The sequence below is a fragment of the Tachysurus vachellii genome, chromosome 2 (assembly GCF_030014155.1).
Source record: "Tachysurus vachellii isolate PV-2020 chromosome 2, HZAU_Pvac_v1, whole genome shotgun sequence".
Lineage (NCBI taxonomy): Eukaryota > Metazoa > Chordata > Actinopteri > Siluriformes > Bagridae > Tachysurus > Tachysurus vachellii.
The window spans coordinates 40235961-40255960 of record NC_083461.1 but is presented as its reverse complement, the minus strand read 5'-3'; the positions used below and the strand labels follow the sequence as shown (position 1 = coordinate 40255960).

Sequence of the window (20000 nt, the reverse complement as noted above, 5' to 3'; positions counted from 1 at the left end):
AGCCATGTAAACACTGAGAAGGTCCATTTCCTGTAGCACAAGCAGCAATAAAAACTGATAGTGCTGCCAGGTCACATGTCTGTGTGTCCAATCTACACCTTGTTCACTCTAGTGCACTTTGTTCAGTTGTACTATTGGCTCTTCAAGCAGAAATTAGATCATAATGTAGATTTCACACAGTAATTTAGTGTTAAATGACCCAGTAGGAGGGACTAGAGATAAAGGATATGGCAGCATTTCAGTTTGTTGTGTGTTCCTGTGCATGCGCCAAATCCATCTGCACAGTGTAACTGCGTCTGCGCACACAGTGAGATGTACAGTAACATCAGTAATATTAACAATAATAAACAGGTGAATAATGAGGAGATCAGTGATACACGTGTGATGTGACACATTAGATCACACATTAAATCACACTACACTAGTTTACAATAGTTTACACTACACTAGTTTACAATAAAACTGAGATGTACAGTAACATCAGTAATATTAACAGTGTGATGTGACACACACGAGATCACACACATACGCGACCACAGACAAGATCACACAAGATCACACACAAACTAGATCACACACAAACTAAATCACACCCACTAGATCACACACACACTAGATCACACACACTAGATCACACACACTAGATCACACACACTAGATCACACACACTAGATCACACACACTAGATCGCACACACACACTAGATCGCACACACACACTAGATCACACACACTAGATCACACACACTAGATCACACACACACACTAGATCACACATACACACACACACACAAGATCACACACACACAAGATCACACACACACACAAGATCACACACACACACACAAGATCACACACACACACACAAGATCACACACACACACACACACACACACACAAGATCACACACACACACACAAGATCACACACACACACACAAGATCACACACACACACACACAAGATCACACACACACACACACAAGATCACACACACACACACAAGATCACACACACACACACAAGATCACACACACACACACAAGATCACACACACACACAAGATCACACGCACACACACAAGATCACACGCACACACACAAGATCACACGCACACACACAAGATCACACGCACACACACAAGATCACACACACACACAAGATCACACACACACACAAGATCACACACACACACACAAGATCACACACACACACACACACAAGATCACACACAAGATCACACACACACACACAAGATCACACACAAGATCACACACACACTAGATCACACACACACACACTAGATCACACACACACTAGATCACACACACTAGATCACACACACTAGATCACACACACTAGATCACACACACTAGATCAGACACACTAGATCAGACACACACACTAGATCACACACACACTAGATCACACACACACACACACTAGATCACACACACACTCTAGATCACACACACTAGATCACACACATGAGATCACACACACACTAGATCACACACACAAGATCACACACACACAAGATCACACATACACACACACACACACACACACAAGATCACACACACACACACAAGATCACACACACACACACACACACAAGATCACACACACACACACACAAGATCACACACACTCAAGATCACACACACACAAGATCACACACACACAAGATCACACACACACAAGATCACACACACACACAAGATCACACACACACACAAGATCACACACACACACAAGATCACACACACACACAAGATCACACACACACAAGATCACACACACACACAAGATCACACACACACACACACACAAGATCTCACACACACACTAGATCACACACACTAGATCACACACACTAGATCACACACACTAGATCACACACACTAGATCACACACACTAGATCACACACACTAGATCACACACACTAGATCACACACACTAGATCACACACACACACAAGATCACACACACACAAGATCACACACACACAAGATCACACACACACACGATCACACACACACACACTAGATCACACACACACACACACACACACTAGATCACACACACACACTAGATCACACACACACACACACACTAGATCACACACACACACACTAGATCACACACACACACACTAGATCACACACATGAGATTACACACGAGAACACACAGACACAGACATGATATATCACACACACACACACACACACACACACACACACACACACACACACACACACACACACACACGCGAGATGTGACACACACTAGATCACACCACACTAGTTTAAACACAGTACCGTTGTTGTCCATGAGGCTGTGAGGAACCTCCCCAGAGTCCAGGATGCTGAAGCCTTCATCATTCTCTATGTTCTCTATCTCAGTCTCCTGCTGAGCGAGAAAAGCTGCTGCAGGGTCTTCATCTGCCCCACAGACACCATTATCAGTGTTCAACAGGTCAAAGTCGTCCATGTCGGCGTACACTAGTATATAATATATAATATGTTAGATAATAAACGTGCGCCAATATAATATAATATAATATAAACACTTAACCCTACAGCTGGAGCCTCGACGGTCAGTGTCAGTGAACGAGGGGATGATGACGTCAGTAATAACGGAAACGTCCGCCTTATCCAATCAGCGGTGGGCTGCAGTGATGGACGTGTGTAAGAGCCAATAGCTAAGGATAGGCGCTCGCGTTTGTCCAATAGAATGACTTAACCGTGTCCCGTTCGGTGTCCCGTGATCCGACGCATGCGCAGTAGGTAACGATTACCTTATCTGGTGTATGTGGAACTGGGACACGTTTAATACATTTACACCTATTACCTGTAAAGACTCGGAGACGCGTTCTATCGCTTTATATCATATTTATAACGCGTTCTATCGCTTTATATCATATTTATAACGCGTTCTATCGCTTTATATCATATTTATAACGCGTTCTATCGCTTTATATCATATTTATAACGTGTTCTATCGCTTTATATCATATTTATAGCGCGTTCTATCGCTTTATATCATATTTATAACGCGTTCTATCGCTTTATATCATATTTATAGCGCGTTCTATCGCTTTATATCATATTTATAACGCGTTCTATCGCTTTATATCATATTTATAACGCGTTCTATCGCTTTATATCATATTTATAACGCGTTCTATCGCTTTATATCATATTTATAACGCGTTCTATCGCTTTATATCATATTTATAACGCGTTCTATCGCTTTATATCATATTTATAACGCGTTCTATCGCTTTATATCATATTTATAACGCGTTCTATCGCTTTATATCATATTTATAACGCGTTCTATCGCTTTATATCATATTTATAACGCGTTCTACCGCTTTATATCATATTTATAAGCGTTCTATCGCTTTATATCATATTTATAAGCGTTCTATCGCTTTATATCATATTTATAACGCGTTCTATCGCTTTATATCATATTTATAACGCGTTCTATCGCTTTATATCATATTTATAACGCGTTCTATCGCTTTATATCATATTTATAACGCGTTCTATCGCTTTATATCATATTTATAAGCGTTCTATCGCTTTATATCATATTTATAACGCGTTCTATCGCTTTATATCATATTTATAGCGCGTTCTATCGCTTTATATCATATAACGCGTTCTATCGCTTTATATCATATTTATAGCGCGTTCTATCGCTTTATATCATATTTATAGCGCGTTCTATCGCTTTATATCATATTTATAAGCGTTCTATCGCTTTATATCATATAACGCGTTCTATCGCTTTATATCATATTTATAACGCGTTCTATCGCTTTATATCATATTTATAGCGCGTTCTATCGCTTTATATCATATTTATAGCGCGTTCTATCGCTTTATATCATATTTATAGCGCGTTCTATCGCTTTATATCATATTTATAGCGCGTTCTATCGCTTTATATCATATTTATAGCGCGTTCTATCGCTTTATATCATATTTATAGCGCGTTCTATCGCTTTATATCATATTTATAGCGCGTTCTATCGCTTTATATCATATTTATAGCGCGCTCTATCGCTTTATATCATATTTATAGCGCGTTCTATCGCTTTATATCATATTTATAGCGCGTTCTATCGCTTTATATCATATTTATAGCGCATTCTATCGCTTTATATCATATTTATAAGCGTTCTATCGCTTTATATCATATTTATAGCGCGTTCTATCGCTTTATATCATATTTATAAGCGTTCTATCGCTTTATATCATATAACGCGTTCTATCGCTTTATATCATATTTATAACGCGTTCTATCGCTTTATATCATATTTATAGCGCGTTCTATCGCTTTATATCATATTTATAGCGCGTTCTATCGCTTTATATCATATTTATAGCGCGTTCTATCGCTTTATATCATATTTATAACGCGTTCTATCGCTTTATATCATATTTATAACGCGTTCTATCGCTTTATATCATATAAGCGTTCTATCGCTTTATATCATATAACGCGTTCTATCGCTTTATATCATTTATAACACGTTCTATCGCTTTATATATTTATAACGCGTTCTATCGCTTTATATCATATTTATAACCCGTTCTATCGCTTTATATCATATTTATAAGCGTTCTATCGCTTTATATCATATAACGCGTTCTATCGCTTTATATCATTTATAACGCGTTCTATCGCTTTATATCATATTTATAACGCGTTCTATCGCTTTATATCATTTATAACGCGTTCTATCGCTTTATATCATATTTATAACGCGTTCTATCGCTTTATATCATATTTATAACGCGTTCTACCGCTTTATATCATATTTATAACGCGTTCTATCGCTTTATATCATATTTATAACGCGTTCTATCGCTTTATATCATATTTATAACGCGTTCTATCGCTTTATATCATATTTATAACGCGTTCTATCGCTTTATATCATATTTATAACGCGTTCTATCGCTTTATATCATATTTATAACGCGTTCTATCGCTTTAGATAGACACATTATAGGGGGGGATGTTGGGGGGGTTCTCCTGACCATTATAGGGGGGGATGTTGGGGGGGTTCTCCTGACATGTAAAACCAATAATAAAACACTGAAAATTAAACATTTAAAGACCTTAAAATGCTCCATAAAAACACAAACAGTGACTGTAACCTGGAGCAGTGAATAAAAGCATGAAAAACAGTTTGTCTCTGTGAACAGAAAGGACAGTCTGTAGAACATCAAGGTTTAAAATGAAAATAAAAGAGTTCACAGTGTAAAATCCTCCACTGGAGCTCGGCAGCTTGTTTGGTTAACGCTGGTTTGTACAGGACCCGTACAGGACCAGCTCTGCCCTCCTTCCTCCTTGGGCAGATGGAGAACACTCTGAGGAATCCAGTGTAGACTGACCCAGAAGAAATCCACCATCAGGGCCTGGATGTTTGCTAACAGGTTTGGCGGCGGATCCACGCATGCCAACTTGGGCCATAGGGACGATGCGTCGAGGTTGTTGATGACCAGTGTTTGCCCCCTGTAGGACATCCTTGGGACCAGCTGCTTCCACCTGCTCAGTTTGCCCTTCACCTGCTCTACTGTGCCTTCCCAATTTTTATTTAGAAACTCATTGTTTCACCCAAAATAATTCTGAGATGTTTAACTGGAAAACAATTGAGACACCAGCCGCTCTCACACACCCTACACAACACCCTCGCTCCACCGCATCAGTAGGACGAATGAGTGAAGACAGGACACCAGTTTGCTTTGGGTTTATACTTTATTTGGTGATGACCTTCTGTATCTCACTCTGCCTGTAGCACCATGAGAACCTTCACACTGCTGAACAGCAGCGACACACGGGACCGTTTGAGGTTCTTCACACTTTGACTCGTTTGCTGTAGTTCTCCACTGCGTCTTCAGCGACACTCTCATCCTCACCGATGTCCTTCACAGTTTTCTTCCCCAACAGCTCGAAAATGTCCTCCGGTGCAACACCCTTTGGCTCGGCCACCTTCACTGCCAGCATGTCAAGGGTTAACTCTGTTCCCTTAGGGATCGCCACCTTCGCCACAATAGACTTACCCAGCTAGAGAGAGAGAGAGAGAGAGAGAGAGAGAGAGAGAGATGGTGATGATGATGTACAGGACAGTACAGTAGTACCTGTGTGTGTGTGTGTGTGTGTGTGTGTGTGTGTGTGTGTGTGTGTACTCACCTTGTCATGGCAGGGCACCTCACAGGGAAGCATACGTTTGATGCCGTTGCCTAGCGCCCGCTCCACAATGCGGACAGATCGTACCAACTCGGCAAGTTCAGAGGGGTCGAGCGAAGCAGAGTGGTCGCTGCCCTTCCAGCTCTTATCCAGAGTCACATGACGCTCCAACACCTTCGCACCCAGAGCCACGGCTGCCAGCGACACACTGATGCCGGTTTCATGACCCGAGTAGCCAATCGGAATGTCCGGGAACTCCTTCTGGTATTCCTATTGGACAGAACAAAAAGATATAGTATTTATACAGTAGAATTACAGAGAGCTTCTTCTACATACAGACAACACACACAGACACACAACACATACACAGACACACAACACATACACACAGACACACACAGACACACAAACACACACAGACACACAACACATACACACAGACACACAAACACACAGACACACACACAACACATACAGACACACACACACACACAGACACACACAAATACACACACACAGACACACAAACACACCCAGACACACACACAGACACACAGACACACACAGACACACAACACATACACAGACACACACAGACACAAACACACAGACACACACACACAACACATACAGACAAACACACAGACACACACAAATACACACACAAACGCACACACACACAAGCTTACCGTGATGACGCGCAGATTGACGTGCTCCGGTTCGAGGGGATAGGCACTGGTACACTGCAGGATGCAGAAGTTCTGGTTGTGTTTCTTCACTGTCTGATACACACGCCGCATCGTCTCCATGCTCTGCATCCCACTGGAGACCACCATGGGACGACCTGGAACACACACACCATTAAATCAGGAGCGACTTATTTCATAAATATATAATAATTATTATAAATCATATACAATAAATCCTAAAGCTGACCGGTGGACAGATGAGTGATTAAGATGGAGCAGGTTTAAGAGATTTAAATCATTTAAGATTTAATGCCCCGACGCTCTGATCAGAGCCACACTGAAGAAATGAACAGGATTTATATGTTATTATTATTATATTATACGTTTTAACCTGCCGACCTTTCTGAGCCGTTTTCTCCAGGTACGGGAAGTTATTGGTGTCTCCTGAGCCGACTTTAAAGAAAGGAACGTTGAGTTGGTGAAGAAATTCCACAGCCATCTGTAATCAATCAGAGAGCAGGACTGTGAGGGATGCTGAGAAATCAGTGATGATGACGTCACGGTGCAGGACAGCAGGGGGCGCTAATCACTCCAACTGACTGACTCACATTATAGGTTACTGCTGCCATTTTTATTTAAACATTTTGAGAAAATAAAGTGCTGTTTAAATAAAACTGCAGACCTTTTGGAATATAAACAAAAGAACGAAATACTGCAATAAATTATTTAAATATATTTACATTAAATTCTGAGTTTTCTAACACAGAAAAACACAGAAATGTTTCACTTTAATATCTAAGGAAAACTTTGTGTGTGTGTCTGTGTGTGTATGTGTGTGTGTGTGTGTGTGTGTGTGTGTGTGAGTCTGTGTGTGTGTATATGTGTGTGAGTCTGTGTGTGTGTATGTGTGTATGTGTGTGAGTCTGTGTGTCTGTGTCTGTGTATGTGTGTATGACTGTGTGTGTGTCTGTGTGTGTGTATGTGTGTGTATGTGTGTGTGTCTGTGTGTATGACTGTGTGTGTGTCTGTGACTGTGTGTCTGTGTGTGTGTATGTGTGTGTGTATGTGTGTGTGTGTGAGTCTTTGTGTGTCTCTGTGTATGTGTGTGTTAGTCTGTGTGTGTGTGTCTGTGTATGTGTGTGTGACTGTGTGTGTGTGTGACTGTGTGTGTCTGTGTGTGTCTGTGTGTCTCTGTGTGAGTGTGAGTCTGTGTGTGTGTGTGTGTGTGAGACTCTGTGTGTGTTTGTATGTGTCTCTCTGTGTGTGTGAGTCTGTGTGTGAGTCTGTGTGTGTATGTGTGTGTGTGTGAGTCTGTGTGTGTCTGTGTGTGTGAGAGTGTCTGTGTGTGTGTGTATATGTGTGTGTGTGTGTGTGTGTGTGTGTGTGACCTCGTCCATGCCCGATGCGGTGAAGTAGATGCCGATTTCCTGAGCATATCTCTGCAGTTCTCTGTACTGCTCGTGTGTGAACTCCAGGTGGCGCTTGTGTTCTCCGTAGGTTTTCCCCCAGGAGTGTATGGAGCTGTAGGGTCTCTCCAGTGCCAGCTTATTAAACTTAAACTCCAGCTCACTCTTCTGGAACTTCGCACAGTCTGCACCACAATCCTGTACAACGTTCACACAATATTAACACAAGAACACAATCACAACATCTACACAACATTCACTGTACATCTACACAACATTCACTGTACATCTACACAACATTCACTCCACATCTACACAACATTCACTGTACATCTACACAACATTCACTCCACATCTACACAACATTCACTCCACATCTACACAACATTCACTCCACATCTACACAACATTCACAGTACATCTACACAACATTCACTGTACATCTACACAACATTCACTCCACATCTACACAACATTCACAGTACATCTACACAACATTCACAGTACATCTACACAACATTCACTGTACATCTACACAACATTCACTCCACATCTACACAACATTCACTCCACATCTACACAACATTCACTCCACATCTACACAACATTCACTCCACATCTACACAACATTCACTGTACATCTACACAACATTCACTCCACATCTACACAACCTTCACTCCACATCTACACAACATTCACTCCACATCTACACAACATTCACAGTACATCTACACAACATTCACAGTACATCTACACAACATTCACTCCACATCTACACAACATTCACTCCACATCTACACAACATTCACTCCACATCTACACAACATTCACTCCACATCTACACAACATTCACTCCACATCTACACAACATTCACTGTACATCTACACAACATTCACTTCACATCTACACAACATTCACTCCACATCTACACAACATTCACAGTACATCTACACAACATTCACTCCACATCTACACAACATTCACTGTACATCTACACAACATTCACTGTACATCTACACAACATTCACTGTACATCTACACAACATTCACTGTACATCTACACAACATTCACTCCACATCTACACAACATTCACTGTACATCTACACAACATTCACTCCACATCTACACAACATTCACTCCACATCTACACAACATTCACTGTACATCTACACAACATTCACTCCACATCTACACAACATTCACTCCACATCTACACAACATTCACTGTACATCTACACAACATTCACTGTACATCTACACAACATTCACTCCACATCTACACAACATTCACTCCACATCTACACAACATTCACAGTACATCTACACAACATTCACTCCACATCTACACAACATTCACTGTACATCTACACAACATTCACTCCACATCTACACAACATTCACTCCACATCTACACAACATTCACTGTACATCTACACAACATTCACTGTACATCTACACAACATTCACTGTACATCTACACAACATTCACTCCACATCTACACAACATTCACTCCACATCTACACAACATTCACTCCACATCTACACAACATTCACTGTACATCTACACAACATTCACTCCACATCTACACAACATTCACTGTACATCTACACAACATTCACTGTACATCTACACAACATTCACTGTACATCTACACAACATTCACTCCACATCTACACAACATTCACTCCACATCTACACAACATTCACTGTACATCTACACAACATTCACTCCACATCTACACAACATTCACTCCACATCTACACAACATTCACTGTACATCTACACAACATTCACTCCACATCTACACAACATTCACTCCACATCTACACAACATTCACTGTACATCTACACAACATTCACTGTACATCTACACAACATTCACTCCACATCTACACAACATTCACTCAACATCTACACAACATTCACTCCACATCTACACAACATTCACTGGACATCTACACAACATTCACTCCACATCTACACAACATTCACTGTACATCTACACAACATTCACTGTACATCTACACAACATTCACTCCACATCTACACAACATTCACTGTACATCTACACAACATTCACTGTACATCTACACAACATTCACTCCACATCTACACAACATTCACTGTACATCTACACAACATTCACTGTACATCTACACAACATTCACTGTACATCTACACAACATTCACTCCACATCTACACAACATTCACAGTACATCTACACAACATTCACTCCACATCTACACAACATTCACTGTACATCTACACAACATTCACTGTACATCTACACAACATTCACTGTACATCTACACAACATTCACTGTACATCTACACAACATTCACTCCACATCTACACAACATTCACTCCACATCTACACAACATTCACTGTACATCTACACAACATTCACTGTACATCTACACAACATTCACTCCACATCTACACAACATTCACTCCACATCTACACAACATTCACTCCACATCTACACAACATTCACTCCACATCTACACAACATTCACTGTACATCTACACAACATTCACTGTACATCTACACAACATTCACTGTACATCTACACAACATTCACTCCACATCTACACAACATTCACTGTACATCTACACAACATTCACTGTACATCTACACAACATTCACTCCACATCTACACAACATTCACTGTACATCTACACAACATTCACTCCACATCTACACAACATTCACTCCACATCTACACAACATTCACTCCACATCTACACAACATTCACTGTACATCTACACAACATTCACTGTACATCTACACAACATTCACTGTACATCTACACAACATTCACTGTACATCTACACAACATTCACTGTACATCTACACAACATTCACTGTACATCTACACAACATTCACTGTACATCTACACAACATTCACTCCACATCTACACAACATTCACAGTACATCTACACAACATTCACTGTACATCTACACAACATTCACTCCACATCTACACAACATTCACTGTACATCTACACAACATTCACAGTACATCTACACAACATTCACTGTACATCTACACAACATTCACTGTACATCTACACAACATTCACTCCACATCTACACAACATTCACTGTACATCTACACAACATTCACTCCACATCTACACAACATTCACTGTACATCTACACAACATTCACTCCACATCTACACAACATTCACTGTACATCTACACAACATTCACTGTACATCTACACAACATTCACTCCACATCTACACAACATTCACTCCACATCTACACAACATTCACTGTACATCTACACAACATTCACTCCACATCTACACAACATTCACTGTACATCTACACAACATTCACTGTACATCTACACAACATTCACTCCACATCTACACAACATTCACTGTACATCTACACAACATTCACTGTACATCTACACAACATTCACTCCACATCTACACAACATTCACTCCACATCTACACAACATTCACTGTACATCTACACAACATTCACTGTACATCTACACAACATTCACTGTACATCTACACAACATTCACTCCACATCTACACAACATTCACTGTACATCTACACAACATTCACTCCACATCTACACAACATTCACTCCACATCTACACAACATTCACTGTACATCTACACAACATTCACTGTACATCTACACAACATTCACTCCACATCTACACAACATTCACTCCACATCTACACAACATTCACTCCACATCTACACAACATTCACTGTACATCTACACAACATTCACTCCACATCTACACAACATTCACAGTACATCTACACAACATTCACTGTACATCTACACAACATTCACTGTACATCTACACAACATTCACTCCACATCTACACAACATTCACTCCACATCTACACAACATTCACAGTACATCTACACAACATTCACTCCACATCTACACAACATTCACTCCACATCTACACAACATTCACTGTACATCTACACAACATTCACTCCACATCTACACAACATTCACTGTACATCTACACAACATTCACTCCACATCTACACAACATTCACTCCACATCTACACAACATTCACTCCACATCTACACAACATTCACTGTACATCTACACAACATTCACTCCACATCTACACAACATTCACTGTACATCTACACAACATTCACTGTACATCTACACAACATTCACTCCACATCTACACAACATTCACTGTACATCTACACAACATTCACTCCACATCTACACAACATTCACTCCACATCTACACAACATTCACTCCACATCTACACAACATTCACTGTACATCTACACAACATTCACTCCACATCTACACAACATTCACTCCACATCTACACAACATTCACTGTACATCTACACAACATTCACTGTACATCTACACAACATTCACTGTACATCTACACAACATTCACTCCACATCTACACAACATTCACTCCACATCTACACAACATTCACAGTACATCTACACAACATTCACAGTACATCTACACAACATTCACAGTACATCTACACAACATTCACTCCACATCTACACAACATTCACTGTACATCTACACAACATTCACTCCACATCTACACAACATTCACAGTACATCTACACAACATTCACTCCACATCTACACAACATTCACTGTACATCTACACAACATTCACTCCACATCTACACAACATTCACAGTACATCTACACAACATTCACTCCACATCTACACAACATTCACAGTACATCTACACAACATTCACTCCACATCTACACAACATTCACTCCACATCTACACAACATTCACAGTACATCTACACAACATTCACTGTACATCTACACAACATTCACTCCACATCTACACAACATTCACTCCACATCTACACAACATTCACTCCACATCTACACAACATTCACTGTACATCTACACAACATTCACTCCACATCTACACAACATTCACAGTACATCTACACAACATTCACTCCACATCTACACAACATTCACTGTACATCTACACAACATTCACTGTACATCTACACAACATTCACTGTACATCTACACAACATTCACTGTACATCTACACAACATTCACTCCACATCTACACAACATTCACTGTACATCTACACAACATTCACAGTACATCTACACAACATTCACTCCACATCTACACAACATTCACAGTACATCTACACAACATTCACAGTACATCTACACAACACATCTCCTGTCACGTGATCCAATTTTCTTTTACATCACTGACAGTTTTTACACTTTAAACAGTGAAGTAAAAATGAATATAATAACAAAAAAATGTTGTGTATTAAAATATTATCGCAGTTTATTCATCACTATCATTAATCGTTCATGCAGAAAATGAATAAATAAATAAATAAATAAATAAATAGACAAACAAATAAAGATAAATAAATAAATAATAAATAAATAAACAATAAACAAATAAACAAACAAATAAATAAAAATAAATAAATAAAGATAAATAACTAAATAAATAAAGCTCACTTTGGACATCTTGATCATGTCCTTGGCGATCTGAACGTCTCCCTGATGATTCTGTCCGATTTCTGCGATTATAAAACACGGCTGATTTCCTCCGATCATGCGACCGGGACACAGTTCGAACTCCAGCGGCATTTTATTATTATAAATGTTATTATTATTATAAATGTTATTATTATTATAAATGTTATTATTATTATAAAAGTGAAATCACAGAAATGAAGACAAAAATGCACTGAAGCTCAAATCCGGTCCACAGTGACACACATAGCGGATCTACTTCCGGGTTTGTTCACGAAGCCACGCCCACTCTGTCACGTGTGTTACATAATAAAGGCCCAAACCTCAAAATAACTTTTATTCTAATCTGATGTTACGTTTATTTCACACGTACGAGCTTCATATTTTAGTCTTTTTCTTTTGACTTTCACTGAACAGGGACATGTTCAGATTCTGGTGATATTATACTGATGATCTGAGGAAGAGGAAGAGGAGGAGGAAGAGGAGGAAGAGAACAACAGAACTTTAGCCATTACAATAATGATGTAGAATAATGTAAATCAAATCACATTTTATTTGTCACACACACACACACACACACACACACACACACACACACACTTTAGAATTAAAGTGTCAGTCCAGAGTTAAAGTGTCAGTCCAGAATTAAAGTGTCAGTCCAGAGTTAAAGTGTCAGTCCAGAGTTAAAGTGTCAGTCCAGAATTAAAGCGTCAGTCCAGAATTAAAGTGTCAGTCCAGAATTAAAGTGTCAGTCCGGAGTTAAAGTGTCAGTCCAGAGTTAATGTGTCAGTCCAGAGTTAAAGTGTCAGTCCAGAATTAAAGTGTCAGTCCGGAGTTAATGTGTCAGTCCAGAATTAAAGTGTCAGTCCAGAGTTAAAGGGTCAGTCCAGAATTAAAGTGTCAGTCCAGAGTTAAAGGGTCAGTCCAGAATTAAAGTGTCAGTCCAGAGTTAATGTGTCAGTCCAGAATTAAAGTGTCAGTCCGGAGTTAAAGTGTCAGTCCGGAGTTAAAGTGTCAGTCCAGAGTTAAAGTGTCAGTCCGGAGTTAAAGTGTCAGTCCAGAGTTAAAGCGACAGTCCGGAGTTAAAGTGTCAGTCCAGAGTTAAAGTGTCAGTCCAGAGTTAAAGTGTCAGTCCAGAGTTAAAGTGTCAGTCCAGAGTTAAAGGGTCAGTCCAGAGTTAAAGTGTCAGTCCAGAGTTAAAGTGTCAGTCCAGAGTTAAAGCGACAGTCCAGAGTTAAAGTGACAGTCCGGAGTTAAAGTGTCAGTCCAGAATTAAAGTGTCAGTCCAGAGTTAAAGTGTCAGTCCGGAGTTAAAGTGTCAGTCCGGAGTTAAAGTGTCAGTCCGGAGTTAAAGTGTCAGTCCGGAGTTAAAGGGTCAGTCCAGAATTAAAGTGTCAGTCCAGAGTTAATGTGTCAGTCCAGAGTTAAAGTATCAGTCCAGAATTAAAGTGTCAGTCCAGAGTTAATGTGTCAGTCCAGAGTTAAAGTGTCAGTCCAGAGTTAAAGTGTCAGTCCAGAGTTAAAGTGTCAGTCCAGAATTAAAGTGTCAGTCCGGAGTTAAAGTGTCAGTCCGGAGTTAAAGTGTCAGTCCAGAGTTAAAGTGTCAGTCCAGAGTTAAAGTGTCAGTCCGGAGTTAAAGTGTCAGTCCAGAGTTAAAGTGTCAGTCCGGAGTTAAAGTGTCAGTCCGGAGTTAAAGTGTCAGTCCGGAGTTAAAGTGTCAGTCCGGAGTTAAAGTGTCAGTCCGGAGTTAAAGCGACAGTCCGGAGTTAAAGCGACAGTCCGGAGTTAAAGTGTCAGTCCAGAGTTAAAGTGTCAGTCCAGAATTAAAGTATCAGTCCAGAATTAAAGTGTCAGTCCAGAATTAAAGTGTCAGTCCAGAGTTAAAGTGTCAGTCCGGAGTTAAAGGGTCAGTCCAGAATTAAAGTGTCAGTCCAGAGTTAATGTGTCAGTCCAGAGTTAAAGTGTCAGTCCAGAGTTAAAGTGTCAATCCGGAGTTAAAGTGTCAGTCCAGAGTTAAAGCGTCAGTCCAGAGTTAAAGTGTCAGTCCAGAGTTAAAGTGTCAGTCCAGAGTTAAAGTGTCAGTCCAGAGTTAAAGGGTCAGTCCAGAGTTAATGTGTCAGTCCAAAGTTAAAGTGTCAGTCCAGAGTTAAAGTGTCAGTCCCAATGGCGTAAATTTGATTTTGACATTGGTGGGGACATAATTTATTTGTCATTGGTGGGGACATAATAAAACTCATGCATAAAACTGTTGTTATAAGAATACTTTCTTACTCACATACCGGTAGCTGCATAATCACATTGCATATTGCTTCACAACGGAATATAGCTGCATCCTCCTACCTCAACACATTAGCGAGAAAGACAAAGCCAATCAAACAGCGACGTGGGTTAGAGAGCAGGACTCAAAAAAGGCAAAGGCCAATCATTTTAGAAAGGTGAGTTACAGAGGCGGGATTCATTAGATCTGTACTGTTAACAGTAGATCTGTTAACCGTTTGTGTTCCACAAGTTGTGCTATTTTTTACAGAACGCTGTTTTAATGATTCCTGGATAAATGTTAAAGGAAATAAGTAAAAAAGCGCAAGACACAGACGGACATCAGTGGTTATGTATAAATATATATATGGGCTTGGTCGAATTATTGCTAGGGACAGTTGATTGTTCCCTGGATATTGGTAGGGACATGTCCCTACCGTCCCTACCCAAATCGACGCCCTTGGTCAGTCCAGAGTTAAAGTGACACTCTGGAGTTAATGTGACAGTGCAAAAAAGGTTGTGCAGAAAAACAGTGAAGATGTTGGGAGAGTTCCAGTACTAGATCCTGGGTGTTTCCTGGTTTAAACTCCGAATGGTCTGCGGGAAGAAGCTTCTCCTCATTATCTCTGTTTGCTTTCAAGGAGTGGAAGCGTTTCCCTGAAGGCAACAAAGAAAAGAGTCCATTGTTGAGATGCTGAGATCTTTTATAATCTTCCTGGCCCTGGTCCGGCACCATGTGCTGTAGATGTCCTGCAGGTCAGGGAGCTCAGTGTGGATGGTACGTTCAGCTGACCGCACCACCCTCTGGAGGGCTTGCCTGTCCTGCATGGTGCTGTTCCTGAACCAGGAAGTGATGCTACCTGTCAGGACGCTCTCAATGGTGCAGGTGTAGAAAGTCTTTAGCACCTGAGAGGGTAGTCTGAAGTCCCTTAAGTGTCTCAGATGGTACAGACACTGCCGGGCCTTCTTCTTCACCAGGGTGTTGATGTGACAGGACCAAGACAGGTCCTGTGTGATGTGAACACCCAGGTACCGGAAACTGTCCACTCTCTCCACTGGTGTCCTGTTGATGTTTAGCGGTTGGTATGATCGCTCCTGCTTCGTGCTGAAGTCCACTATCAACTCCTTAGTCTTGCTGACGTTCAGAAGATTGTTCTCCTGGCACCAGCTCTCCATCTCTCTCAACTTAATTATTTATCAGGAATCAGATAAACATGCACACTGGTCATACTGGTCTTACTGGTATGTTTCTAAAATATTACTGGTATATTTTCAAATCTATTATAAAATATGTAAAAAACAAACATGACCTTGTAGCTCAGTGTAATATGTGTGTTAAATAGGGGGTGTGACAGCTTAAGGCATTGACCTGGTTATGAGTTTATATCCATGTTCCACCAAACAGCCACTATGGGGCCGCTGAGAAAGGCCCTTAACCCCCAGTTGTAATAAAAATGAAATTAAATGTAAGTATCTCTGGCATCTGTGAGAGTATCTGAAAAATGCTGTACATCTACAATGGTTACAGACCTGATTACATTCTTATCAGTAGAAACAGATTTGATTGTTATCTGAAATTCCAGGCAGACGTGAGACGTGACAGGAGACAGACGTGACATGGTGGCTGAGCTAAAGCTCGTCATGTTTGTGTGATGTTAACCACGGTGTGTTTGTGAGGGATTGTGGGTCGTCTGTTGGAATCTTAATCTGGTGTAATAACTGAAGATGAAGAACATCTTTACAAAAACAGCTCGTTCTTCCCTTTCTCCAGTTAAAGGATTCACTGTGGTCCAGGAGGTGAAGGTGTGGTTTCAACTGGACTAGAAAATGGATCTTCTTTATCTTTTCTGCAAACAGAACAAAAGCAACTACTGACACAGAGCAAGAAAACAAAGATGAGGTGAGAGATAAGAAGACAAGAGGGAAAAAAAACAAGACATGAAATGAGGAAACAGTGAGAAAAGAAAATAAAAGTGGTTTTATCTGAGGATCAGTGTGTTTTTCTTTTCAGTATAGAATCTCATGCGAATCACAACCTGTACATCTGTGTGTGTGTGTGTGTGTGTGTTTGTAAACAGTAAAATCATCTCTGGATCTATAAATATTAAAGTCGTTTCTGGATGAATGTGGTACGGTTACATTCTCCATAGTTGTGTATCCTAACAAACACATTAATGACAGCCCTGTGTCTGAGACTCCGCCTCCGTTGCCATGGCAGTAGAGAATCAACATTGTTCAGCACATAACCTTTATCTGAACCAACCACGGTTCAGTATGTAAGCTGCTAGCTAAACCCCAGCGTGTCTAGTGCTGCAACTCATTAGTAAAAACACCTCACACATTTTAACACACACTTGGATACACTTTAGTTTTCCTCTCACTTTTGCATATTTATGTGTTGAATATTGTATTGTAATATCATAGTTACACAAACAAACACAAACACACACATTTCAAAATGTTTTAATGATTGAACTTCCTTCACTGATAGACTTCATCAATGATTTAATCAGAGATTTGTTAAAAGTAACATACAACAAAATAGTTTACCAGACCAGTGGGCGTGACCAAGTAAACAAGGGCGGGGCTTAACTCTGATATTTGCATAAAAAACTGAATGTCATTTTATAATGTTTTAGCTTTTTGTTTAACACACAATCATCACCTTCCCCTAAGGCTAAATAAAGAGTAGTGCGTCAGGGGAAGGGGATGAAGGGAGTGTTAGAGACAGAACTGGAACACAGACTCAGGATTCCAAACAATGAGGTAACACCGTCTTCCTTCATCACACAGTTTCATCATCGCATTAATATGTGACGAGAAATACAGAGAGAGAGAGAGAGAGAGAGAGAGAGAGACGAGGGAGCGAGAGACAGAGAGAGAGGGAGAGAGAGAGAGAGGGAGAGAGAGAGAGAGGGAGAGAGAGAGAGAGACGAGGGAGCGAGAGACAAAGAGAGAGAGGGAGAGAGAGAGGGAGAGAGAGGGAGAGAGGGAGGGGGAGGGAGAGAGAGAGAGAGAGACGAGGGAGCGAGAGAGAGAGAGGGAGAGAGAGAGAGAGAGAGAGAGAGAGAGAGAGAGAGAGAGAGAGAGAGACGAGGGAGCGAGAGACAGAGAGAGAGGGAGAGGGAGAGAGAGGGAGAGAGAGAGGGAGGGGGAGAGAGAGAGAGAGAGAGAGAGAGAGAGAGAGAGAGAGACGAGGGAGCGAGAGAGAGAGGGAGGGAGGGGGAAAAGAGAGAGAGAGGGGGAGAGAGAGAGAGAGACGAGGGAGAGAGAGAGAGAGAGAGAGAGAGAGAGAGAGAGAGAGAGAGAGAGAGAGGGAGAGAGGGAGAGAGAGAGGGAGGGGGAGATAGAGAGAGAGATGAGGGAGCGAGAGAGAGAGGGAGGGAGGGGGAAAAGAGAGAGAGAGAGGGAGAGAGACGAGGGAGAGAGAGCGGGAGAGAGGGGGGGGAGGGGGGGAGGGAGCGAGAGAGACGAGGGAGCGAGAGAGAGAGACAGAGAATGAGAGAGAGAACTCACTCTCTGAGTGAAACATTCCTTCAAGAAATCAGAATAAAAAACACACACTTCCTCTTTATAATGTTTGATCCCAAATACTGTTCAAAGGCACCAATAGGACATGGTGAAAGGGGCGGAGCCAAGCACATGTAATTACAAATAAATATCTAACACAAGTAAAATAACACCATCAGGATTAATAACAGAGAAAGCAACAAAAGTAAGAATAAAGAAATAAAGCATGGAGGCTATGTGGGATCTCTAATACTGTACAAGGCTTCTGATTGGCCACTCGTCTTAGTATGTGCCATCTGATTGGCTCCATGGTGTTACATGTGATTTGAAATGAACTGTCACCATTCTGGTGACTAACTGGAGTCTCAACTCAAAGATA

At 40.8% G+C, this 20000-nt stretch overlaps 3 protein-coding genes across 6 annotated transcripts in view; all 3 read right to left on the bottom strand.

The window, feature by feature from the left end:
• Positions 1–2738, bottom strand: part of clta (clathrin, light chain A) — an 11035-nt gene extending 8297 nt beyond the window's left edge. For 2 of the 3 annotated variants that reach the window (XM_060864721.1, XM_060864722.1), the window contains exons 1-2: positions 2583–2738; positions 2322–2504 (exon numbers count right to left, since the gene is read on the bottom strand). In XM_060864721.1, coding sequence (XP_060720704.1) covers positions 2322–2493 — 172 coding nt within the window. In that variant the 5' untranslated portion in view covers positions 2494–2504; positions 2583–2738. The remainder of the gene's footprint in view (positions 1–2321; positions 2505–2582) is intronic. The other variant, XM_060864723.1, reaches the window with a different exon arrangement.
• A 3024-nt stretch (positions 2739–5762) lies between these two features.
• Positions 5763–14111, bottom strand: nansa (N-acetylneuraminic acid synthase a). The gene is made up of 6 exons (XM_060864719.1): positions 13838–14111; positions 8291–8506; positions 7302–7401; positions 6903–7057; positions 6217–6483; positions 5763–6090 (listed from the first exon to the last, which is right to left on the bottom strand). Exons 1-6 carry the CDS (start codon positions 13967–13969, stop codon positions 5881–5883), a joined length of 1080 nt encoding a protein of 359 aa, XP_060720702.1. The 5' UTR covers positions 13970–14111; the 3' UTR covers positions 5763–5880.
• A 5640-nt stretch (positions 14112–19751) lies between these two features.
• gne (glucosamine (UDP-N-acetyl)-2-epimerase/N-acetylmannosamine kinase) overlaps positions 19752–20000 on the bottom strand; it is a 16344-nt gene continuing 16095 nt past the window's right edge. For both annotated transcript variants that reach the window (XM_060864718.1, XM_060864717.1), the window contains exon 12: positions 19752–20000. This exon is cut by the window's right edge and continues 622 nt beyond it. The gene's annotated coding sequence lies outside the window, so the exon portion shown is untranslated.